At 42.5% G+C, this 27,393-nt stretch overlaps 1 protein-coding gene across 3 annotated transcripts in view; it reads right to left on the reverse strand.

Annotated features, from left to right (window-relative positions):
* Positions 1-27,393, reverse strand: part of ALDH1L1 (aldehyde dehydrogenase 1 family member L1) — a 133,336-nt gene that overhangs the window by 28,497 nt on the left and 77,446 nt on the right. For 2 of the 3 annotated variants that reach the window (XM_074340449.1, XM_019719138.2), the window contains exons 7-12: positions 26,970-27,107; positions 24,770-24,895; positions 21,225-21,316; positions 5,707-5,854; positions 4,259-4,378; positions 2,915-3,042 (exon numbers count right to left, since the gene is read on the reverse strand). In XM_074340449.1, the coding sequence (XP_074196550.1) occupies positions 2,915-3,042; positions 4,259-4,378; positions 5,707-5,854; positions 21,225-21,316; positions 24,770-24,895; positions 26,970-27,107 (752 nt within the window). The remainder of the gene's footprint in view (positions 1-2,914; positions 3,043-4,258; positions 4,379-5,706; positions 5,855-21,224; positions 21,317-24,769; positions 24,896-26,969; positions 27,108-27,393) is intronic. The other variant, XM_074340450.1, reaches the window with a different exon arrangement.

Consider the following 27,393-nt stretch of genomic DNA (forward strand, 5'->3'; position numbering starts at 1 on the left):
TCAAGTGTCAGGTAAGTCAGGCCTCTTGTCTGGGACCTGTGGGAGCTGTGCTAATACCATAGGCCTGGACGGCAGTTCCTGTACTCCAGCTTCCCCTCTCAACCTTCTGCAACTCTTTCAGACCCTTTGGGAAACCGACCCTAATCCCACCCACCCCAAAGCAATGCCATCTCCCTGCAGTGTTCTAATTGCATCCTTGCCTTTTTATAAACCTCGCCTGACTGTTACTGATATTCATATAGTTGAGCATTTCAGTACTATTTCCTCTCCTATGAGGGCAGGGACAGCATCTGGTCTCTTGCTCATGGGCACATGGGCAGCATGCTATGAAAAGTTGGTGAGTGAAACTGTGGACTGAATGAGCACAACAAAATAGCAGCAGGGATATGCTGTTGCCTCAGGAACAGTGCCCAGGTCATGCTCTGGGTAAGAAAAGCAAAGGTGCAAACTTTTTGAGAAACATTATAGATGAAATATTAAAAATATTTTGTGGTATTTCAAAAAGTAGGGTTCCATCATCCACAAGAACAGATGAGCCAAAGATATAAATCTATATTACAAATTAGCCAAAGATAGCATCTGTATATTAGCCCCTATGTTGTTTTTTCTTCACTGCAGGCTGAGATCCATTAACTTGAAAGCCCACTGGTGCAAATTTTCACATATCCAGTTATTTTTAAATTAGCCCAAAGCATCAAATTGTAGCCACTTACAGCCTGCCTACTTTGCATTCCCGCAGACTCTCTCTGACAGCTGTTACCACTGCTGAGAAGGGCTATATAATTATAGTCCCCACTGCCAGAGCCCTCTGATTCGGAGACTCCCACTGCATTGCTGAGTGACATCACCTGGACATGGCAGCCCCTTCTCTGATCTCCCCTGTCCCTTGGAGTTCCCTTACCCCCTCCCATTCTGAGTAGTGGTCCCCTACCCTCAACGCAGCCTCTGGAGGGTCTCCTGCTTTAGGGACTTCCCCACTGGTAACCCAATAAAGCCTGTTATGAGTTGTTGCCTCTCATGGTCATTATTTTTTCCTTGATCAGCTCCAAATCCCTCCAACCCCTGACACTCCTAGACAATGCCATGTGTGATGTGGCTGAGTTATAAATCTAATACCTAGGATACACTTACTAAAGGAATTGTCACCTGATCGCACTAGCTGGGAGGCTCCTTGAGGGGAGCTGTGCAGAGTTGCTCTAATGTCAACCTGGTGAAGCTGCACCTCTGCCTCTGAGAGCCCCATCCCCTGACCAACAGCAACCCAGACAATCACCAGAGCCTTGGAGGTGGACCTGAACACAAGGTGGCAGCCTCCCACAGATATTTTCACTGGGTCTTCGTGGTCCCACTCTGGCAGCTGCGTATGGCTGGCTGCCCAGATTCCCAGGCAGGCTCTATCTTGTTCCCAGAGATTCTGGGGCACCAGCTAGTGACTTTCTCTAACTCTCCCTTCAGGATCTATCTTACCAGCTTCTCCCACAATTGTTGTGTCCCTGTCATGCATTCCATGTTCCATAATACCCATGGTGGTCCTACTTCCCTCATTGAACCAGGGCTGCTGGGCAGTCATGTCTCTGGGAAATCCTGCCCTGTCCCCTCCTGGGGTAGCGATGGGCACTCCTCCTTTTTGGAGACTGGGAGGCTACCTGGGGCAGTGACCAGGTCACTAGGAGCTCTCAGGCCTTGCTATGTCGGTCCACCCAGTCCGGGTCTCTACTTAGAGCTGTGCAGGGCAACACCTCCTCATTATCTTTGTGGTTAGTGAGGTTATTACTTGTGTCACCAGATGGTAGGAGAGCATCTCAAGGGAAGGACACTTTCTTCTGGGCCAGTGCTGTCTCTCACAGCAGTCCCTGTTCCAGAGCCAGCAGCTCATCACCACCAGCCAGGGCATGTACACTTCACAGCTCTGACTGATCTCCAGAGGCTCTAAGTCACTAGCCAATGGTTATTTTTAATAACTGATGAGTTCTCCAAGGAGTCTTAACACTAAAGCTATGGCAGGCTGGGCATGTCCAACCTCCATAGTCCTCCATCTCTATTACATTTTGCACACCACGCAGGCCCTTCTCTCTGCTCCCCTGCTGCGGGGTCTGCCATGGTGTTTCTGACCTCTGGAATAGAAACTAAAGGCGTTCTGACTGCATGACCAAGATGGGGGCTTTCCTGCTGGATGAAAAGTATGCTCAGACTCCATCATCACCAAGCTCTGTGCCTGAGGGCTTCCCCAGAATCCAGAGCACCAAATCAGGACCCTGAAACTGCTCACAAAGATTTCAGACACTGTTCAGTTCATTTGCCCAGCACCTGCCCTTCTGTTGGAAACATCACCTCACTTCCTTGGGGGTGACTGCTCTGCCCCACTGGGACTACCTGATTCTAGGGGAGCAGCCTGTCTTCCCGGCCTCATTCCCACCCTAAGGCCATAAGCTGGAGCAAGCCCAAGTCCTTTCCTAAGACTTCTGATTGGGGCTATGGAGAGGGGGCTCCCTTCGCCCTTACTTAAAAAAAGAGGAAAATGTGAGGGTGGGCCACATCCCTGTCCTTACTGGCTTCTGTGCACAGGAGCCCCAATCCTTCCTCTGGCCTAGGCTGGTTCAGGTAAGCACTGTGCCTTTCTGGGTATGTCAGGACCAGTTGTTAGCTTTGCCAGTTTGTGGCTGTCATCTGAAACATTCCCTCACTTTTATACCTCCTCATCTGTCCCTTCACCAGTGACACCTTTCCCCTAAAGCCAGTTGTGTCTGGTGAAATCCCTCCTGTCTCTCAAGTAACTTCCTCTGAGTAGCCTTTGCTGAGCCTCAGGCTTCCATGACCTGTCCAGGACCCCAACTCTTCTGAATAGGACCTGAGCACCCAGCCCCACCCCAAGCTGAAGGTGGTGGTGGCTGACAGGTGGGTGTGGGGCTCTCACCTATATAGGAGCCGACCCCGGTCCCTCGCGCTGATCTTTCCCCACAATCCGGTCTCAAAGGCATCTTTAGCAGCAGCCACTGCCTTGTCAACATCGCTGACCTGGGCCAAGGACACCTGGCAGATGACCTGTGGTGAAGCAGAGCTGTGAAGCCCTCTCTGGTTTCAGTGGGCACAGACACGTCGTCTGCTTGCTCCTCTGGCCACCTGGGTGGCCTCAGAAAGGAAGGCTGCCAATGGTAGGGTACTGGGCAGTCACAATGAGAGGAAGGTGGGGTCTGGGAAAGGTTTTATGTGTTTCTACGTACCAGGGACCTTCTCTTCACTTTCCCACTGAGCCCACACAGAGCAACAGACTTAGGTTTGTACCTACAAGGCTGAGGGTCAGCTTAGCCTTTCCAAACCAAGAGCAGAGACCCATTAATTTACTGAGTCCCAGGCAGAACGTTTATTTCTTAAGTGGGATAGGCTAGACATTGGAGCTGACTCGACCCATCCCTCTCTGCATTGCATGCCCTGAGGGTGTCCCTATGCACTACAGCTCAGGCTTGGGTGCAGGTGGGAGAAGGTGGTAGAAGGTATGAGGCCAGCTCTGCCTTGCTCTTCCACAGATAACACCTGCTGGGCAGCACTGTCCAAACAGCCTCCCTCCCAGGACTCCTAAAACTGGCCTCGAGGTGGAAACAGCTCCTGATATTTCTGCCTGAGAGCACTGTACACCTTATCTGTGTTACCACACCTTTTCCACTCCTTTGTGAAACACTTTCTTTAAACTCCCTTCAAATGATCCATTTTGAGTGTGCTATCTGTTTTCAGGAGTGATGCTATAGAATGGGACAAGACAGAAAATGATCAATATGTACCTGTAAGAGTAAGTGTCGTTCCAGGCATGTACATGTGTGAGAATGCATGTATGGGTCATGATGCAACAGGTCACAGTCAAGAAAGTCAGACAAACACAGGATTCAGGGAAGAATTTCCCAATGTTGGGGTGTACAAATATTTGAGAAGGTGGGGCTGACACTGGGATTATTGTTGAAGTGTGGAGGGAGAGGGAATGGTTTTCCTTTCTTCTTGGGGGGATTTTAAAATCTACTCCTAGCCTCTGAAGCAGGCTGAAGACATTTAGAGTCCTCCTGCCTCCCTGCCAACCCCTCCCCACCATATCTTCCTCTATACTATTCCTGTATGGAAGACTGGAGACTGACTGCAACACTTTTGTGTCCAAGCATAGGCCCCCTGGGCTAGGACCCCCAGAGGCCAGGTAGGGGGAGGTGGGAGAATAGGTCATAGGTGGAGGAACAGTGGGAGGCAGGAGAGAAGCAGGTGCGGGGCCTGCACTCACACTCCCATCTGTCGGGTTGATGGTCTCATAGGTCTTGGTGCCCTCAGCATCCACAAATTTGCCCCCAATGAAGAGCTGGTGGGGCATTTGGAGGGTCAGCTTGTTCACTGCCTTTTCCACCTGGGAAGGAAGGTTTCATAGATTTTAGCTGTAGTGTGGATTCTTCACAAATGGGAATCAGTGACTGGCACAAACCCTGACAAAGGAAACACAGATAGATAGACAACCACTGGTGCACATGCAAGCGTGCACACACACACACACACACACACACACACACACAGGCTGTTATGTGGGCAGTCTGAGGAGCTGAGTGGCAAGAAGAAATGGAGAGCACAGACTCTGAGGCCACACTGCCTGGGATGGAGTCCCAGCTCTACCACTTACCTGTTATGTGACTTCAGGCTGGTTGCTTGGTCTCCACACATAGGAAGTAGGTGGATAGACCCTTATAAGCCACCAGACATGACACCAGCCCCACCACTCACTTCCATACATATCTGCAACTCCACACTGAATGCAGGAGCCTCTGGGATGCCACCCCTAAACCTGTTTATCAGTCACTTTCTCACAAACCCAAAACCAACCTGAGGTCTATTCTGACCACCTTTCTTCATCAGCTTTTGTTTCAAACTACCAGCCAAACAAACTACCCCAACGCTAATTCCTATGGGAGTTGGTAACCTACCAAGATAATCTGGGGATATTTTTCAAGAGTTTCTTTAAACAACAACAACAAAACAACAAAAACAACAAAACAGATTTATAATTACTTCAACATCCTTCCATAACATAATTTGAATGTATAGAAACATTTGTTTTCCTTATTGAGAAAACATTTCCAATTTCTTTCTCTCTTGCTTTCTTTTTTCTTTTTTTCTGGCATTTCAACAAAAATAATTTAATGCAGAGAATTGGTTACACAGGTGGTGGAAGAGCTGAGAAGCTGTGAGTCAACTCAGAGATCAGCAATAGGAGGAAGCCACTGCCATCGCTAAATTACAGGGACAAATGGAGGAGGTGGTGGTACCAGTATTAGGAGCTAGGGCTACCCAGGGGAACCAGAGTCCCGGCAGGGTGATCTGGCAGGAGCTGGAGGCACAGTAGACATGCAGCCACTGCTGGAAAAGCCCATCAAAGGAGAAACAGGGAGAGAAGTCCTCTGTAAAAGCCTCTTCTTAATATCCTGGTCTCATGTCTTAGGACTCAGAACTTATCCCAAATACTGCATCTTAGACCGTAATTTCCTCTATTGAGGTTGTCCTACTGCTCTGGCATCCTTAGGGTATCAAGTTGCCAGGGAGAGCCTGGGACACTGAAGGGTGGTCTCATGGGGATCCTTCCTTCTTGTACATCCAGGTTTCCCCCATGTGTCATTTTGGATCCATAGATATGGATGCCTGAGGGGTCTGCAGGGCCATACCTACATGGGGCCCCCCAGAACTCACGTAGTCAATGATGCATTCACTCTCTTTGTTGTTTCCTCGCAACTTTCTCACTAATAGTTGGATGAAGTCCTTAAAGGTGGTTGCCATGTAAACTTCTTCATTTTCTAATTCCAGGCCATCACACAGCTCTTTTATTTCTTCCACCAGTCTGGAGGAAAGGAGATTAAAAAAAATGGAAGCATGGGAAGAGGCTTGGCAGACCTGCATTGTTCTAGTGGCAGAGGTGGTGATGCCAAACATACTTACCCAGAAGAAACCTTCATCTCAATACCCAAAGCATGAGTACTAGTCTAGAATTGAGGTTAAAATCCCAGTCCATGGTCTCAGAGGCCCTGGTTTCAAGTTCTGGCTCCACCAATTACTAATCTGTGACCTTGGCAAATGACTAATTCTTCTGAGTCTTAGTTTGTTTACCAGAAAAGTTGGAATAGTAATAGTGCTACTACTATTTTGTGATGAGTAAATGAGATAATTCAACTATTAATAATAATAATAATTAATAGAAAATTAATAATAATATTCAAAAGACACTGTTAAAAAATGAAAAGACAAGCCATAGGTTGGGAGAAAATATTTTCAAATAATATATCTGATAAAGGACTTTTATTTAGAATATATTAAGAACTCTCAAAACTCAACACTAAGAAAAAACAAAACAGTCTAAGTAAAAATGGTCAGAAGATTGAACAGATTCACCAAAGAAGAAATATGGATGGCAAATAAGCATATGAAAAGATGCTCAATTTGCAATAATATGGATGGACCTAGAGGGTATTACACTAAGTGAAATAAGTCAAACTGCAAATAACAAATACCATATGACCTACTTTTATGTGGAATCTAAAAAGCAGAATAAATGAGCGAACAAAACAGAAATAGATTCATTGTTACAGAGAACAAACTGATGGTTGCTAGATGGGGGGAAGCTGGGGTATGGGTGAGAAAGGTGAAAGGATTAAGAAGTACAAATGTTTCCATGTCTTGGCCACCGTAAACAAAGACATGCAAACAACCAAAATGTCCTTCGATAGATGAATGGATAAAGAAGTTGTGGTATATATACACAATGGAATACTATTCGGCGGTAAGAAAAGATGATATAGGAACATTTGTGACAACATGGATGGATCTTGAGAGTGTAATCCTGAGCGAAATAAGTCAGACAGAAAAAGCAGAGAACCATGTGATTTCACTGATATGTGGTATATAAGCCAAAAGCAACAAAAGAACAAGACAAACAAATGAGAAACAGAAACTCATAGACACAGACAATGGTTTGGTGGTTGCCAGAGGGTAAGGGGGGTGGGGGTGGGGGTTGGGAGATGAGGGCAAGGGGGATAGAATATATGGTGATGGAAGGAGAACTGACTCTGGGTGATGAACACACAATGGGATTTATAGATGATGTAATACAGAATTGTACACCTGAAATCTATGTAATTTTACTAACAATTGTCACCCCATAAATTTAATTAAAAAAAAAAGAAGTACAAATGAATAGTCACAAAATAGTCACGGGGATGTGAAATACAGTGTGGGGAATATAGTCAATAATGTTGTAAAAACTATGTATGATGTCAGATGGGTACTAGACTTACTGGGAGATCACTTCTTAAATTACATAAATGCCTAACAACTGCACTGTACACCTGAAACTAGTAAAATAATATTGAATGCCAACTATTATTTAAAAAATACATACAGTCACAGGATGTAAAGTACAGCATAGGGAATATAGTCAGTGGTATTGTAATAGCTATGTATGATGTCAGATGGTCAGTAGAATTCTTGTATTTATCACTTTATGAGGTGTTTAATCATTATGTTGTTTTGTACACTTGGAACTAATAAAAAAAGAAAAGATGCTCAACACTGTTAGTTATTAGGAAAAATGCAAATTAAAAGCACAAGTTATGGCCACATATTCATTAGAACATCTAAAATTAAAAAGCTTGACCATACCAATTACCAATAAAGATGCAGAGCAACTGAACTGTCATACACTGCCCATGGGATTGTAAAATGATACTTTGGAACCCACTTTGTAAAGCATTTTGGCAGTTTCTTAAAAATTAAACATATACTTACCATTTCACTCTTATGTATTTACTTAAGAGAAATAAAAACCTATGTTTAGACAGAAGATGACAGAGTAGGAAGCTCCAAAAATCCATCCCTCCACCTAAGTAACTATTGAACTGGTAGGAAGCGTCTTAATCAAACGTTCTGAAATTCTAGAGTTTAGTCAAACATTTGCAGTATCCAGGGGAGTACATATTGTGGAGGCTGGCAAATGTCAGTAGATTGCAGTGAATTTAATCCTTTCAGTGAGGTATTGGTTGCCATCTCTAACTTCTCTCTCTGTGACAGGAAGCAATAGAGGCAGTGGGCCACATTCCTGATTGCAGCTCCTTGTAGCCAGGGTGAGCAACAACGACTTTGTCTTTTGTAACTCAGGATTATGACACTACCTTTGATCACTGAGGAACCAGAACAAAGTCTGGCAGCCATTGTTTCAACCCCTAGAGGCTGAAGCAACTTCTAGGAGATTTAAAGAAGCAGTACTTTTATTTTTCCCTTTTGGGAGCCAGACATTTAAGAAAATCCTTGTTAGGCCACTGGCTGACCACAAAGATAACAGAAGAGAAACTTCAATGACTACACACAACAAGGAATATGCACTTTGTAAAAAACAGTTTGGAAAAGTCACAAATGGATGGCTCCAGCACTCAGGAAGCAAGATTTTGCAACCTCTGAGGAGTGAATTAGATTTTCATAAATACTACAATATAACATTCATAACGTCCAGTTTTGAACAAAAAAAATTGTAAAAATATGAAAAAAACAGTGAAGTATAGCCCATTCATAGGAAAAAAGTAAATTTGGAAAAAAACAACAAATCATCCCTGAGGAAGAACAGATATTGAAATTATTAGTCAAAGATGTTAAATCAACTGTCTTAAATATGTTAAATGATTTAAAGAAAACCATGGACAAAGAACTAAAGAAAATCAGGAAAATGATGTATGAAAAAATAAGAAAATCAATAGATAGAAATTATAATAAGAAACAAAAAAATTTCTCAAGCTGACAAGTACAATAACTGAAATGAAAAAGTTCCTAGATGGGTTCAACAGCAGATTTAAGCTGGCAGAAGAAAGAATCAGTGAACTTGAAATTATCCAGTATGAGGAATCAAAAGAAAAAGAATGAATAAAAATGAATAGAGGCTGAGAGACCTGTGGGATATCATAAAACATATCAACATAGTCATTACTGAAAAACAAAGAGATAGGATCAAAAAAAATGTTTTAAGAAATAATGATTAAAAAGTTCCCATATCTGAGGAAACATATGAATATACACATCCAAAAAGCTCAAAGAACTCCAAGCAGGATGAACTTGAAGAGAATCACGCTGAGACATATTATAGTCAACTCACTGAAATGCAAAGACAAAGAAGGTATTGGGAAAAACATCAAGAAAGAAGTGACTCCTCATATACAAAGGATCCTCAATAAGACTGAAAGCTGATTTTCCCTCAAATACTATGAAGACTCGAAGGTAGTGGGATTGAAAAGTCCTGAAAGAAAAATTAATCAACCAAGAATTAATGAAGGAGACATGAAGACATTTCTAAATAAACAAAAGCTGAGGGAGTCCGTTACAAATAGATCTGCCCTACAAGAAATCTTAAATGAAGTCTTTCAGGCTGAAATGAAGGACACTAAAGATTAACTCAAAACCTAAGAAAAAATAAAGAACATTGGCAAAGATAACTACATAGGTAAATATGAAAGCCAGTAGTATTGTAATTTTGGTATAGTATATAACTTTTCTCTTTTTAAAAAATAATTTTATTAAAATATAGTTAACCACAAGATGGCCACGGGGTTTTGAAAATTAATTTGGGGAACGTAATCAACAATGTAAAGATTTTGTAGGATATCCGATGGACACGTGTCCCATTTGGGAGACCACCTCTGGGGTGATGTAGATGCCTGATCTCTGCACTGTACACCTGAAGCTGAACAATAATGAATGCCAACTATAATATGTATATATATGTATGTATATGGTTACAGGAAGCAGAGTACAGCATTAGGAATAGAGACAGTGTAAATGTAATGGCTTTGTGCGATGTCAGAGGGATAGTAGATGGGGGTAGGGGGGTTCACACAGTGTGAGGGATATAAATGATAAACATCTAAGTATTTCTTTGTCTTGTGCACCTGAAACTAATAAAATAAAAAATGTATATATAGTTAACATACAATATTATGTTAGTTTCAGGTGTACACAATAGTTATTCAACATTAATATACCTAAGGAAGTGATCACCATGATACATCCAGCAATAATTTGACACCATACTATGCTATCACAATATCATTGACTATATTCCCCATTCTGTATATTATATCCTCATGACTTATTTGTTTCATACCTGAAAATTTGAAACTCTTAGGTGTAGGGGACTTCACCGTTTCCCCCTTTTAAAATTTTTCAATTAAAGTTGACATTTAATATTATTTTAAATTAATTTAAGGTGAAGAACATAGTGGTTAGATATTTATATAATTGAAGAAATAATCCCCCTGATGAGTCTAGGACCCACCTGTCACTACACATAGTTATTACCATATTATTGACTATATTCCATATGCTGTACTTTATATCTCTGTGACCATTTTGTAACTAACAATTTGTATTAATTCTTTATGCCTTTATCTTTTTCACCCTGTCCTCCATCCCCCTTGCATCTATCACCCCAATAAATCTAGTACCAATCTGACACCATACATAGTTATTACAGTATTATCGAATATATTCCTTAGCTGTACCCTACATCCCCATGATTACTTTGTAAAAACCACATTATATTTCTTAATCCCTTTCCCTCTTTCACGCATTCCCAACTCCCCTCCCATATGGCAAACATCAAAATGTTCTCTGTATCTATGAGTTTGTTTCTGTTTTGTTTGTTTATTTCTTTAGATTCCACACAGAAGTGAAATCACATTACATCTGTCTTTCGCTATCTGACATACTTCACTCAGCACAATACCCTCCACATCCATCTATACCACTGCAGATGGTGAGAACCATTCTCTTCGATGACCAAGCAATATTTGATTGTATATATGTACCACCTACTCTTTATCCATTCATACATCCACAGACACCAAAGCTGCCTCCACATCTTGGCTATTGTAAACAATGTTATAGTGAACATATGGATGCACATATCCCCTCAAAGTAGCATTTTGGGTTTCTTCAGATAATTACCCAGAAGTGAGATTACTGGGTCCTTCTTTGTCACTAGTTATAGCCTTTGATTTAAAGTCTATTTTGTCTGGTATAAGTATTGCTATTACAGCTTTTTAAATTTTATTTCCATTTTCATGAAATATCTTTACCCTCATCCTTTTACTTTCAATCTGTGTTTCTTTTGATCTAAAGTGAGTCTCTTATAGGCAGCATACGTAAGAATCTTGTTTCCTTATCCATTCAGCCACCCAGTGTCTTTTAACTGGAGCCTTTAATCACTTATATTTGAAGTAATTATTGATACATAGTTATTGCCATTTTTATTCATATTTTTCATCTTTTTTTTTTTACATAAAGATGTCCAAGATTCCTTGTAACACTGGTTTGGTGGTGATGAACACCTTTAGCTTTTTCTTGTCTGGGAACCTCTTTATTTGTCCTTCGAAACTAAATAATAGCTTTGCTGGATAGAGTAGTCTTGGCTGTAGGTCCTTACTTTTTATCACTTTGAATAGTTCCTGCAAAGTTTCTGTTGAGAAATCAGCTGATAGTCTTGTGGGAGCTCCCTTGTAGATAGCTAAATGCTTTTCTCTTCCTGCTTTTAAGATTCTCTCCTTGTCTTTAACCTTTGGCATTTTACTTGTGATGTGTCTTGGTTTGGGCCTCTTTGGGTTAATCTTGTTTGCCACTCTCTGCACGTTCTGGACTTGTATATCTAGTTCCTTCATCATGTTAGGGAAGTTCTCTGTCATTATTTCTTCAATTCCTTGCTCTCTCTCTTCTCCTTCTGGTACCCCTGTGATGCAAATTTTGGTATGCTTGATATTGTTTCAGAGGTCCCCTTAAACTGTCCTCATTTTTTTGGATTCTTTTTTTCTTTTTGCTCTTCTGAATGGGTGTTTTATGCTACCTTATCTTCTAAATTGCTGATTCGATCCTTTCCCTCATCTAATCCACTATTGATTCCCTCTAATGTATTTTTCATTTCAGTTACTGTAGTCTTTACTTCCGACAGGTTCTATTTCATGTTTTCTATCTCCATTCTTAAGTCACCTATCTCTTCACTGAAGTTCTCCCTGAGATTGAGAATCCTTATAACCAGTGTTTGAAACTCTGTTTCTCATAGATTGTTTGTCTCCATTTTCTTTAGTTCTTTTACTGGAGCTTTGTTCTATTCTTCTTTTTCAGAATTTTTTTTGTCTCCCCATTTTGGCTGCTTCCCTGCGTTTCTTTCTATGAAGGGCTGTTATGCCTCTCAGTCTTAGTAAAGTGGCCTTATGCAGTAGCTGTCCTGTGAGACCCAGTGGTGCAATCTCCCTGGTCACCAGAGCCAGGTGCTCCAGTTGTGTCCCTTGTGTGGGTTGTGTGTGCCTTCCTATTATATTTGAGACTTGCTTGCTGTTTGCACATCAATGGGAGGGATTAACCCCTGGCTGATTTGTTGTGAGAACTGGCTGTGACTACAGTGGAGGAGCTCTCTGCAGTGGTTGACCCTACAGAGTAGGGTTCACTTCAGAGGGACTCTGGTATTTGCCAAGGCTGCCCTTTGGGTGTGTCATCCTCAGATGGCTGCAAGATTACCTGGCCCATTGCAAACCTGGCCACTTGGCCTGCCAGCCCCTGGGCCTCCTGGAAGGGGACCCGCTGAAGGCCAAGTTCAGCCACAGTCTGTGTCCCACCTGGGGCCACCTGGTATGAGCCACAAAGCAACCCAGAGATGATTGCCACCCATGCTGTCCTTTTAGGTGTCTTGAGAGGCCAAGCCATGAACCAAGGCTGGCTATCACTAGTGCCAGACACAAGGCTACTCAGCCAGAGGTACAGGATACACTGAAGCCAGATGCTGCTTGTTCAGGTTTTGTGAACCTTTGAGAGATTTTAGAAAAGTCCACAGCTTGAGCCAAGGCAGGTGGTTTATACAGAAAAGCCACTGGAAGCAGCTTGTATGTACTCAAAAGTTGGGTGGGGCATGGTCTCAGGGAATCACTAGAGTGGGGCAGACAAAAGGTGATAGCCAGTTTGATGGAGACTCAAATATGGCACCTGCCTGCATCTGCCCACAGTGAGGGAGAGGGCTCAACAAAGAAACAATGGCTTCTGCCAGCTCCTGTGTCTGGGAGAAAGCTGCCCCTCACTCTGAAGCTAGACAATTCAGTTCTTCCCCATATGTCCCTGGTGCCTTTCAAGCTGCTGCCCCAGCGCTGGAGCTCAGAGTAAGTCAGTCCATCAGTGAGTAAATCTGTGCATAGTCTCTTTAAGAGGAGCACTTGGGAGGGCAGCTGCCCTACATCTCACTTAGTCACAATCTCTGCTGGTTTTCACAGCCAGAAGTTATGGGGACTTCTCTCCTCGGCACTGAAACTCTGAGATGGGGAGGGGCTGGGATCCTTTGTTCCTTGCGGGAAGTGGGGGGCTCCACAGGATAAATATCCCTCCCAATTTTTAATGGTCACATGCATGTGTGGGACCAGCCCATCTTGCATCTCTGCCCCTCCTACTAGTCTCAAGGTGGCTTCTTCTTTATGTCCATAGTTGTAGGGCTTCAGTTCAGCTAGACATCAGGTGATTCTCCATAATGGTTGTTCTGTGGTTTAGTTGTAATGAATGTGGTCCTGAGAGAAGGGGAGTGCAGTGTTTACTTACTCTGCCATCTTGACTAGAAATCTCTCTCTTTTTCTTATATGATATAATAGACAAATGCATAAAACAGTAAGTTAAGCTCTATATTAATGGGTATACAATGTGTAAAGATGTAACCTGTGACAATAACAATGTAAATGGGGATGTATAGAGATGTATAGGATTAGAGTGTTTATACATTACTGAAACTAAGTTGATATTATTTAAACTAAATTATTATAGGTTTAAGATGTTAATTGTATTCTCCAAGGTAATAACTAAGAAAAAACTAAAAAGAAATAAGAAAGGAATCAAAGTTGCACACTACCAAAAAAAGCAGTAATAGAGAAATTGAGGAATAAAAAGCATATATGACATACAAAAAACAAATAAATAAATGGCAAAAGTAAATCCTTTTTTTATCAGTAATCTTGTTAAATGAAAATGGATTAAACTCTCCTATTAAAAACATAGATTGGAAGAATGAATAAAAAAGAGCATCCATCCATATGCTACAAGGGATTCACTTTAGCTACAATTACATTAAAAGGTTGAAAGTACAAAAATGGAAAAGATATTCCATGCAAATAGAAACCAAAAAAGAGTTGGGGTGGCTGCATTATTATCAGCCAAAATGGACTTTAAATTGAAAAAGTTTACAAGAAACAAAGAATATTGGTAAAAAATTTGACACAGAAAGAGGATATAACAATTATAAACATATATGCACCTAGAAACACAATCCCATAATAAATAAAGTAAAAATTGACAGAATTGAAGGGAGAAATATACATTTTACAATAATATTTAAAAATGTAAATATCCAACTTTCAATAATGAACAGAACACCACAGGGAAGACATATAAGGAGATAGAGGACTTGAAAACACTATAAACCAATTGTATATCTACAGAGCACTCCACCCAAGAAGAGCAGAATTTGCATTCTTCTCAAGTGCACATGGGAGCGTATCCAAGATAAACTATTTGTTAGCCACAGAATAAGTCTTAATAAATTTTAAAACACTGAAATCGTACAAAGCATCTTTTTGATCACAATGGAATGAAACTAGAAATCAATAGCAAAAAGAAAATGGAAAAATATCACAAATTTGTGGAAATTAAACAGTATATTCTTAAACAACCAATGGGTGAAAGAAGAAATCCAGGGGAAACTAAAAAATACTATCAGTCAAAAAAAACAAAACAAAACACAACATACCAAAACTTATGGATCACAACAAAAGTAGTGTTAAGAGGGAAATTTCTAACTGTAATGTATACAATAAGAAAGAAGGAAGATCTCAAATCAATACACAACATAACTAGAAAAAAGAAAAGTAACTTAAACCCAAAGCTAGCAGAAAGAAAATAATAACAAAGCCTAGAGCAGAAATAAATGAAATAGACTTGTAATTTTTTTCTTTTGTAGTGTCTTTGGTTTGGCTAACAGGGTAAAGCTGGCTTTGTAGAATTTGTAAGCATTCCTTCCTGTTCAACTTTTTGCAATAGTTTGAGAAGGGTACAGTCTGTTCAGATTTTCTGTTTCTTCCTCATTTGGTCTTGGAAGGTTGCTTATTTCTAGAAATGTATCCATTTCTTCTAGGTTATCCAATTTGTTGGTATGTGATTGTTCATACTATTCTTTAATGACCCTTTGCATTTCTGTGGTGTTGATTGTAACCTCTTTAATTTTTGATTTTATTTATTTGGGCACTCTCTCTTTTTTCTTTTTTAAAGACTTTTATTAAAATATAGCTAACATACAATATTATATTAGTTTCAGGTGTACATTATAGTCATTCAACATTTAGATACCTAAAGATCTCTTTTTTTTCCCTTGATGAGTATGGCTAACGGTACAAAAATTCTCAACAAAATATCAGCAAACTGAATTCAACAATACATTAAAAGGATTATACACCATCATCAAGTGGTTATGCAAGAATGGCTTGATATCCACAAATTAATGTGATACACCACATCAACAAAACCAAGGATAAAAATTATATGCTCATCTCGGGAGATTCAGAAAAAATCCAACATCCATGTAGGATAAGAACTCTCAACAAAGTGGGTATAGAGGGAACTTACCTTAACATAATAAAGGCTATATATGACAAGTCTACAGCTAACGTCATTATGGTGAAAGACTTAAAGCTTTTTCTCTAAGATCAGGAATAACACAAGGATGCCCACTGTAACCACTTCTATTCAGCATAGTACTGTAAGTCATACCACAAGCAATTAGGCAAGAAAAATAAATAAAAGGTGTATAAATTGGAAAGGAAGAAGTAAAATGAGCTCTGTTCATAGATGACATAATCCTATATGTAGAAAAATCTAAAAATGCCAGCAAAATACTCTTAGAACTAGTAAACAAATTCAGTAAAGTTGCAGGAAGCAAAATCAACATACAAAAATCAGTTGCATTTCTATACACTAACAATGAGCATCCAAAAAGGGAAACAAGAGAAGAATCTTATTTATAATAGCATTGCAAAGAATAAAATACTTGGGAATAAATTTAACCAGGAGGATAAGAGACCTGTAAACTGAAAACTATAAAATATTTCTTAAAGAAATTTAAAAAGACACAAAGAAATGGTAAAGCATATTGTATTCATGGATTTGAAGACAACATTGTTAAAATGATCATACTACCCAAAGCTATCTGCAGATTTGTGTAATCTTTATCAAAAGCCCAGTGTCATTTTTATAGAAATAGAAAAGCAGTCCTAAAATTCATATGGAACCACAAAGGACCCGATTAGCCAAAACAATCTTGAGAAGAACAAAGCTGGAGGTCTCATACTCCTAATTTCAAAACATATTACAAAGATATAGTAATCAAAAATATGATACTGGTATAAAGGCAGACATATAGGAAAATGGAACAGAATAGAGAGCCCAGAAATAAACTCATGCATATAAGGTTACCTAATCTTTAAGAAGGTGCCAAGAATATTCAATGGGAGAAAGATAATGTCTTCAACAAATGGTGGGAAAACTGAATACCCACATGCAAAAGACTGAAATTGGACCTTAATCTTAAACCACACACAAACATTGTATAGATGTACGTGTGAACAAAACTATCTCCATCTTTGTATCCTTTCATGCTGTGACCTTTGACCAACCTCACTGTCCTTAGTAAGAATATAAAAGCTTTCTAGTTGATGATTATCTGTGTTCCTTAAAATGTAGCCATAAATATGTTTGTTATTAACAGCTGAATAGCATGACAACTGACATAAATATCAAACTAGTAATAGTACCAATTATAAACAATCATCTATCACAAGACCACCAGGAGATATGGCCCGTGGCGCTACCTCATTCTTTGTCCCTTTGTCTTGTCAATCATTAATACTCGAGTTACACTATTAAAAAAAGTACTTTAACAGGGATCTGGTAGTGGAGAATAATTTGCGCAGAACTGTTGGCCCATTTGTCCACTCTAACTCATAATTTTCCCATAAGTAAATTACCTTACAATAAGTTCTTTCATATTCTACAGAATTGCCTGTTTCATCTTTCAGTCTGAAGGTACTTTTTTGTTACAGTGGCCATTACAGCTTTGTTAGACAAATATCAGTTCAAAATGGATTAAAGACCTAAATGCAATATCCGAAATTGTAAAACTCCTAGAAGAAAACATAAAAGAAAAGCTTCATGACATTAGTCTTGGCAATGATTTCTTGGATATGACACCAACATCACAGGCAACGGAAGCCAAAATAGACAAGTGGGATGACATTAAAATAAAAAGTTTTGCTCTGCAAATGAAGCAAGCAACAGAATGAGGAGTCAGTTTACAGAATGGGAGAAAATATTCACAAACCATCTGTCTGATAAGGGGCTAATATCCAAAATACGACTTAACAGCAAAAAATCCACAAATAACCCAATTTAAAAATGGGTGAAAGACTTGAAGATATTTCTCCAAAGACATACAGATGGCCAACAGGTATATGAAAAGATGTTCAACATCACTCATCATCAGGGAAATGCAAGTCAAACCCACAATGAGACATCACCTCACACTTATTAGGATGGCCATTATCAAACAAAATATAACACAAAACAAACAAACAAACAAACAGAAAACAGAAAAATCATGTGCTGGCAAGGATGTGGGGAAATTGGAACCCTTGTGTATTGTTGGTGGGAATGTAAAATGGTGTAGTCACTACGGAAAACAGTATGGAGGTTGCTAAAAACATTAGACAGAGTACTATATATGATCCAACAATCCTGCTTCTGGGTATTTATCCAAAAGAATTGAAATTAGGATCTCAAAAAGATATCTGCACTCCTTTGTTCATTGTTCACTATAGCCAAAAGGCAGAAACAACCTAAATGTCCATTAAAATATGAATGCTTAAATAACATGTGGTATATACCTATAATGGAATATTATTCAACCTTAAAAAAGAAGAAAATCCTGTCATATGCTACAACATGGTAAACCTGGAGGACATTATACTAAGGGAAATAAGCCAGTCACAGAAGGACAAATACTGTACGATTCCACTTATATGAGGCATCTAAAGTAGTCAAACTCATTGAAGCAGAAACTAGAATGGTGGTTGCCAGGGGCTGGGGGCAGGGAGGGGAAAATGGGGAGTTGCTGTTCAATGGGTACAAAGTCTCAGTCATGAAAGAAGAAAAAGTTCTAAAGATCCTAATTTCAATTCAAAAGATACTCCTATGTTTGATATTATTATTCTATCATGGAAAACATCATATGGATATAGAAAATGTGGTGGTTTAGTGAACAACAAAAGATGTCACATCACATCTAAAATAACTTTTTCTTCCTATATTTACACTTTCCTAATTAATAAAATGGGACCACATTATAGTAGCTTCTTCCTGGATGTTCTCAAGTCATATCTATCTCCTCTTAACCCATTGTCTATGCTCTCCCAAACACTAATTAGCTCTTAGAAAATAATAATCATTACCACCATCAACAATTATTTGTTAAATGGAATACAAAAGAGATAGGAACAGACACTTATGTAATCTTTAATATGTGTCTGATATTGTGCAAGACATTTAAATAATTTTACAGAACACCTGCAAGGTAGATATTACTAAACGGGGGAAATTGAGGATTTAAGAGATAATTTTCCCAAGTTTTCCCCAGGGTTAGTGAAAGATGGCTATTAATAAAACAGTTGATTAAAAGCGTTGGTGTGGGTTAAGTAATAAAGGCCACAAAGAAGCAAAGTCTTTGTCTTCTAAAAACTTACAACATACTGGGAGAAATAGGATATATACAAATGTTACAATGCAAAAATGTATGAAATATATAATCAACATTGGAGAAATGGAGGGGAAGATGAGATCATGTATAAATGACAGAATTAAGTTTTGAGAGCTAGTTCAACACCAAAGAAAAATCATAGCTAATAATTATTGAAAGCCCATCACTTTATGTATTTTTGATGCTGCTCTTAAAGTTTCATATATAGTAAGCCAAAAAAAAAAAAAAAAAGAAAAATACAAAAGGAAAAAAGGCAGGTCTCTTTTTTTCCAGTTTTAGAATAAGGATTTTGAGGCATACATAGGTTAAGAGCATTACCCAAGAACATAGCTAACGTGTGGTGCTTGTACAGAAGTGTATTCACATACTTCACTGAGTATATCATAATTTGAATTCACTCTTCACCTTCTATAACTTAAGGTTTATCATAATTAAATTCTAGCATATTCTCAAATTCTTCCCAAAAGTTTTGATTGTTTAAATCAGTACCTAAGCCTGGGCAATCCCACTAAAAGGTCTAACTTAGACCAGCAAGCCCCAGCTGGTCTGGCAGCTGATTGCAGACACTCAAGTGAGCCCATCTGAAGTACAAGAAACCCCTCCCCACATGTGTCAGACATCTCTGTTTCTGCCTTCCCAGCACTCACTTCCTCTGCTTCTGGGAACAACATTGACATTTTCCACAGAAACAACCTTATCCCCTCTTTCTAGAGATGTGAGTTCAATGTAGTTGGCTTAATCCTTGGCTCTAGAGGTGGGCACATGTCCAAGTTTTGGTCAATCAGAGCATGCCTCCCCGGCCAGTGATTGGTTCATGACTCTAGCAGAGGCAGTAAAATTCAAGTCAAGGACTTCTGTAATAACTGCTGGGGAAGCATACCCTTTTTAATGGGAATGTTGAAAAGACAAGAAATTAGACCAGAGCTACTGTGTAGCTATCTTGTCACTATGAGGAGAAATCCTGCCCCAAAATGAAGCGACACATGATGACAACATTAATGACATAATTTCAGCCTTTGGAGTAGTCAGCTATGCCTAAAGAAAGCCACCATGGACTTTTCTTTTTCCCCTTTCCCCCTCCCTTCCCCCAACTCTGAGTCAAGCCATTGTTTCTCAGTCTAGCTGTAGATGGTGCAGCTCACTGGCCAATGTGGGAATCGAACTGGTTACCCCGGTGTTAGGAGCATAGCGCTCCAACCAGCTGAACCATCCAGCTGCCCCACCATGGACTTTTGGACTTTATTTATTTATTTATTTTTGTTAATTTGTTTAAACCAGGTTGAATTAAGTTACTATTGCTTATAAGCAAAGGTGTTTTAATACACTCCATCCACATCTTTCCCTTTATACACTGTTAAGTGGCAAGCAGGACAATTCATATGAAGTTGAAGAACAAGTAAACTAATCTATGGCGATGGATTGTCCATGGGGCATGGGGCCACTGACTGGAAAGGGGCAGGAGGGAGCCTCCTGGGGATGAGGCTGGTGTCTATCTAGATTAAGATATGACTTGTGTTATATATGATACATACAACATAATCTATATATTATATATGATATAACTGTGTGGGTTATACAAGTTAAATAAAGTTTACAAAACTGTTCTCTTTAAGATCTGTGCACTTCACTGTACAGAGCAATACCTCAATTTTTAAAATATTACAGTAATGATTCCATTAACATCCAATACATGCCTAATGGGGCCATTTGTGAGGTTAGATTCATCTGCTCAGGCCATACCTGCCTGTCCCTTTCCCCTCACATATCTTGGCTGTCACTGGGAGTGTTGGGGCTTGTGGCAGTTTTAAAACAGAGCCACACATTAGTTTATCTTCCTCCCATTGAGGGGTGGGTCTCAGCCCCCCCACCTGTCCTTGAATCTGGATGAGTTTGTGACTGCTGAGACCACTCAAGTCAGTAGCAGTGACACAATGAGACTTTCCAGGCTGGGTGATGAAAGTCGTTACCATACCTGCCTCGTTTGCGGGCACTCTCACTCTGAGCATTGTGAGCAGCCACAGAGAAAAGTCCAAGTCCCCAAGCTGCCACATGCAGGTACTTGGTCAGCGATGCCAGAAAAGCAATGCCAGCCTTCCAGGCCCAGGCACCAGTAATGGCAGTGAGAAGCCAGCTAGCAGCAGCACATTCCTACCCAATTGTCCCAGTTCCCACCAGTCCGCTGACCTGTAGCCATTTGAGGTGACCTGCCAGGCTTGTGGGCCCTTTCTACATCCCTGATCTGCATAATCAATGAGCATAACAAATGGTGGTCATTTTCCTGCCATTCAGTTTTGGGGTGATGCGCAACACAGCCTCAGACTTCTGAAATGGGACCCTCCACCCCTGGCCTTACCTCACAATGTCCACTGATACGGCCCCTGACTTGAAGAAATCGGTGGAGTCTTCCACCTCCGGGATGCTAGGGAGAATCCGCTTCCAGGTACTCTGAAAAATAGGCATGGTGAGAACACAGCTCCCAGGGGAGATGGAAGCAGGTATCAGTCATCAGGATGAGAGCAGCCCCTGACATGTGCGTGGACAGCCTGGTATCAGGCTGGGCCTCGGTCCCCTCCAAGGTACAGCTGCTTTGAGGAGTCTGAAGGTCTTGGAGTGACCACCCCCTGGAGAGAGACATACTGTCAAAGCCCAGGCCACTCAGCTGCTGTCCTCACACCCACCTCACGTTGATCCTCAGCTTTTCTGGGGTCCCCATGACAATCCAGGGCTGGAAGGAGGACGGAAGTGCCAGAGTTGAAGGTGTGGCTGGGAACTAGGAAGGCAGGGCCCAGCTCCTCCTGGGTCTCCCTTACGCCTGGCCTCACCTTGCTGCTGCTGTCTAGGTTTGAATATCCCCAGCATGACACTGGTGTGTGGGTGTTGCGGTATGGAAGGGAAAGCAAAATGAGGGGTAGTTATGCGGGAGAAAACAAGGCACACTGATGGGACTCAGAAGGCTTGGGGCTTGTCCTCACTGAGAGGCCAGCTGGTTTTGTCCCCAGTTCTGTGGAGGGTAGCAGTGCCTGCTAGCCGGCCTTGTGGTACAGTGACAGCTAAGTGGGCAGCACCTTCCCAGTCTCCCACAAAGGAATGACTATTTCCCAGTCCAGCCCAGGATGGAATGACTATTTTCTGGGCAGGCTCCCAGACAGACCTATCAGGACAGGAACCAGGAGGGGCCTCAGGCTCTGCCTGAGCTCCAGGCCACTGCCAGTATTAGATGGGTTGGGTGGGCTGCGGGTGGGCAGACCCAACTGGGACCAGCCCCCCATGACCCCTAGTCTAACCTCTACCCCCTCGTTCTTTTTTTGGAAAGGTGTCACGGTTTACCCTTCCCATACTCAGTTTGACCATTAGCAGCCATACTGAGCCACTCCCTGTCCCCACATGACTGCTGACTGCCCTTCACACCTCTGCCTGGGGCCCCTGCCCATTGGCAACACATTTAAATTCTGAGCATTCTTCAAGGCCAATTTCTGCATCGTCTCTTCCCTGAAACCTTCACTGACTGATTTTTGGATATGGGCTATCCTCTTCAGACTCACGTGGCCTGGGGTCACCGGTCACCTGCTGGTGTGTGGGCATGCCACTGTATGGTGCCTGCAAGACACACCAGCCCTTTTTGGATACATGTGGAACCTCCGAGAGGCAGTGTACCCTGAAGCCACACAGTCTCCTTTAGACCCTGGTTTGATCTCTGACAAGCCATGAAGATGCAGGCAAGAGGCTGATAACAGCTGTGGGAGGATACCTTGTGTGATGCAGGCAGAGTGCTTGGAGTACAGAAGTTGCTCATTAAACACGGCATTTGTGCCACCTACGATGCCTTGCACGGCTTCAGCTCAAGAGGCTATAAGGCTTGGCTTGTTGCCCATGGCCTGCCCCAGCTCACAGTGGGCACTTGATGAGTTCTGCTGAATGGAGAACATGGGCTGACCCCTGCTGCAGTCACCAGATCAGACCCACACCACCAATACTGGGGGGCTGCAACTGCCCCTCACTGGCCTTCATCTCCAGCTATCTCCCTTCCACCCCATTCGCCTCCAGACCATATATCCTGAAAGGGCCCAGGCCAGCTGTGACCAACAGGGGTAATGATAACAATGCTAATGACCAAGAGGCCATATAGGTAGCAGTGGAGGCAAGAACTCCAAGCCAAGCACCTGGGCTCTAGCCCCAGCACTACCCTCAGTACTCCACTTTGGCACTGTTCCTCAGGGGGGAAATGAAGGTTGCAAAAGTACCTACTTCATGGAGTTGTTACAGTAATTAAATACACCACTACTCCTGAAGTGTTTAGAACTCTGCATGGGTACATACTCTCTAGAAGTATCTGCTTCGTTTGATGGCAGTTAAGCTCACTGCCAACATTTATTGAGGTCCTAATAGGCATTACTAAATTGATCTTTGTCATATGCGTTCTCCCCTTCACCGTTCACAACATCCATGGAGGCAAAGTTTATTCTTTGTTTCACAGATGAAGGACTCAGCTGAAGCAGCGTTTGAATCAGGCCTAGCTCTACAAACACACAACCTCATCCCTCCCTGAGTGCCACTCGATTATAAGCTTCAGAAGGTCAGTTTGTCCAGCTGGCCCTATAAGCCCAGGGCAGGCATAGGGGCGAGAGCAATTGCTCCAATAATATTTTTTGAATGAATAGGCTTTTTTTTTTTTTCTTAACAGACATTCACAATGTTCACCTTTCCACTAAGGAAGTTCTTGGTGCCCTCTGGAGCAGTGTGAGCTCCTCAAACCCTCCATCTGAGTCCTGCCATCTGCAGTTGTCAACATCTACAGTCACCAATGTGGCCTGCTAGCTGGGCCTCCTCCTCCCATCATCACCCTCCTCCTTGGGCTCCAGCTGCATTGCCTTCCTGTGGCTCGCTAAGACAGGTAGGTCCTCCCTCTTAGGGTCTCACATTTGTTGTCCCTTCTGTCTCAGACTTCCCCCAGATATTTTCTCTACATTTAGGTCTCTGCTCAAGGCTTCCCCTCCTTCCACACAGGGAAGCCTTCCCTAATTATTCTTTCTAATGTCCTGCAGTCTCCAAAGACCTCGTTCCCATTACCTTGTTATTTCATTCATAGCACTTCTCCCTGTGTAAAAGTATTCTGTTCACTTGCTTGGCTGTTCATTGGCTTTGTTCCCCATGAGAAGGGACACTTCATGACAGCAGGAACATGCTTATTTTCGCATTCCTAGTGTCTGGCTTAGCACCCAGCATCGGTAGGAGCTCAATTCGTATTTCTTAAATAAGTAGTTGAATACATGATTGAATGAATGAATGGCTGACAATGCATCCAACGTCATCCATTTAATAAGGCCAAGCATCATCAATATCATGCCTTCCAGGGAGAGGGTGATGGGTTGGGAGAGGAAGGAGTCCAGGAACATTTCTGGGAAATGACCACATACTGGACTCAGCCGGAAGAGACTGAGTCTCAGAAAGGGAAGTGCTGGCCTGCATCCCTAGCGGGGAGCTGGATCGGAGTCTGGGTCTGCCTGACTAGACACCTGTGCTGGTCACATTGCAGGGTGATCCCTCTCAGAAAGCCTTTCTGCAAGGTTCCAGTGCACATGTTCTATCACAAGACCACGGCTTGGCACCTGACTCTTTCAGCTATTCCAGGGGCTTCTGTTTCATTTGTCCACCTTTGACAATGAATCTCTAGAAGAGTCAGACCCAGCTGGCCAAATCTCAGAGTCCCAATAGTAGAAGAAGAAGGGGCAAGAAGACATAGAAAGCCCTAAGACAGGATAGAACAAACACTGTGCCTGGGGCCAGCACATACATCCACAGGGAGTGTGCACAGTCTGACGTCAGGAAGTGTGATTCACAAAACACATGTGCATTGAGTGACCTGCGCAACCAGACAGTAGCCCTGAAGTGGTCTCTTACCCGCACAGCCTCCATGATGTCTAGCTCTGCCTCAGTCAGCTCGAGGGCACAGCTGTCTTCTCCCCTGAAGAAGTGTGAGGCCGGGATCATCTTGCCATCCTCCAGCTGGATGCTCTTCACCAGCAGCTGCACAGGGAGGATTGCACAGTGCCTGAGGTTGCCCTTATGGCAGGGACAGAGCAATTCCACAGAGAGCTCTGCGCTAGTCTCCAACCCTTGCCATAAGAAAGGCACAGGGAGTCTTGGATGAATGATGAGGAAAAGAGTTCAGAGTGGGGAGGCTGCTGTTTTAGGGGCACAGAGGAGACTGTAACGCTCATATTCACTTTTCCTTATCATCCACCCCACTATGGTCTTGCTTTCTTTTTAAGTGTAATGACTTTATTATTTCTATAAAACTGATACCCACTCATTAGACAAAATAATTCAAGCACTACTTTGAAAGCCAACTGAGAAAACAACTTATCACACAACAGCCAGCTCCTGAAACCCTTCCATCTGGTGAAGGTCATAGATGCCCTCTGGGTTGGAAGAGGAGCAGATGAACTCATGGGTGGGGGAGCACATCTCTGTTTGATAAGACATCTATAAGAATGGTCCTGCCTGACCCCTACGCTGCTGCCTTTTGAAGGTGTTCTGGAGCTTTCTGTGAGCTAAAGTTCAGTCAGACCCAAATGGAAGTTCTTGAGAAAGGTTTCAACCAAAGGTATCCATCAAGACTGCCTACTTCACTTTGCTGTCCCTGTGGATATCACAGGGGATGCAGTCGGTGACTCCCTCCTGTGGCAAGGATGCCCAGCCAGCTGCTACAAGGGGGGTGCTGTTAGTGGCCTACTTCTGTACTCCTTCCTCCTTGCTGTTGGTGGATAAGCATGGCTGTGCACAGAGAGGCCCAGGGGCTATCCCTCATCGTCCCGCACCCAGCTCCGGGGGAGCAGAAACAGAGGACTGAGTGATGTAAAGATGCTGGGACACAATCGGCAGATGCAAGTCACACTGAAGAGTCTGCCCTGGGATCAAATGGAGACCAGACTGCTCCAGAACCATTATCTTCGCTTAGCATTGTCCTCTGTCCTTCCCAACTGGTACATGATTTTTCCAGAGAACTCCCTCCGTAAATCACGTGCACAAGATCTCCCATCTCAGGAGCTGCTTTTAGGGAAGCTGACCCAAGATAGATCTAGTCTTCCAACTGCATTTATCAATCTTGAATACTTAAAACACCCAACAACTGTAAATCGCAGATTCCGATGGCAGCCTCAGGCCCTCCAAGGGCAGAGCACGGAAAGGTGGGCACCCAGAGTGAGGTCACACCAGTCCCAAGCAAAGCCATGCCACACTCCACCTGGGCTGTATACACCAAAGCAGCCAAGCGTCCAACATCCACAAGGTTTGTTGAAATTCCCTCAAGTGCTGGGGGTTCCCTGCCTGTCCTCCTTGTTCCCTGCCCCTAGTACCTTAAAGTCCAGACCTGCCCAACACTGTACAGAGTGAGCATTAATAGTAGAGTACTGTGGCAACTGGTGGGCCTTGGAGCCAGAATTTTAGGGTTTGAATCCCAGCTCTGCCATGAACTAGCTTGGGTGACCTTGGGTAGATTATTTAAATCTCTGTGTTTCAGTTTTCTCCTCTGTAAAGTGGTATAATATTAATACATGTCTCATAGGGTTTTTAGGAGAATTAAATTTAATACCTATAAATTATTTTAAAACTCCCTGGCTCACAGAAAGCACTCCATAAATATTAGCTGTTGCTCTGAGTTTCAGAGTCTGCTAATATAAATCAGAGCATGCTATGTGCCCAGCATGGCTCCCAGGGTTCTTAAAACAGAAGGAAACAGAGGCATAGAGTTTCAGTGACCACACCCAGTAGTGTTTGGACACTCTGCAGGACTAATATGAGGCCCTAAGTTCAGGGCTCCATGGAGAGAGCGTCTCCATGATTCTAACACCCTCACAGGACACCCAGCTCTGGCTGAGGCATCTGGTCAGGAAGATCAAGAGGATGGCCTTCCTGAAACATGGAAGTGGGCAAACCCAGTGGTTGGGGCCAGCATGGACTCCTGGAATCTGCTGTCTTATTTTCTCCTGTTTTCTCCAGAGCAGCCTGGGGTCTAACTGCAGGGTGGGAACACTTGGACAGGAGTATGCAGGGTCTTGAGCCTACTGTATGGACATGTGACCAACAGCAGGATCGTTACCATTCTGTCATCATTCCCGAAGAGGACCAATCCCCTTTCGGTGACCACCCCTGGCCGATGGGCTCCCGGGATAGGCAAAGCTTCTCCCTCAGGCACCAAGCCTGCAGTGTTCAGCGTTGAGTTGAAAAATGTCAGCTTCTGTTTGGAAACAGGACCAGAAAACCAGAAGGTGGTGGATGAGAAGAGACCTCCACTGTAGGTAGCCTAGACAGGGTTAGGGAGATGAGGTAGGGGCCAAGGGCAGTGCAATGTGAGAGCCACAGCCCTAGAACTCTGCATCCAGGGGTACAAACAAGGCCTGTAGGAACATTGGAGGCATTGGAAGCCCTCAAGCCCTGTGTTCCTCTAAGACCCTTTGTATTGGCCCATGGTCTCAGACCTCAGGTGGACAGACATTGGGAGAAACCCTGCTCAAGTCACCATG

The sequence above is a fragment of the Rhinolophus sinicus genome, linkage group LG09 (genome assembly GCF_036562045.2).
Source record: "Rhinolophus sinicus isolate RSC01 linkage group LG09, ASM3656204v1, whole genome shotgun sequence".
Taxonomy (NCBI): domain Eukaryota; kingdom Metazoa; phylum Chordata; class Mammalia; order Chiroptera; family Rhinolophidae; genus Rhinolophus; species Rhinolophus sinicus.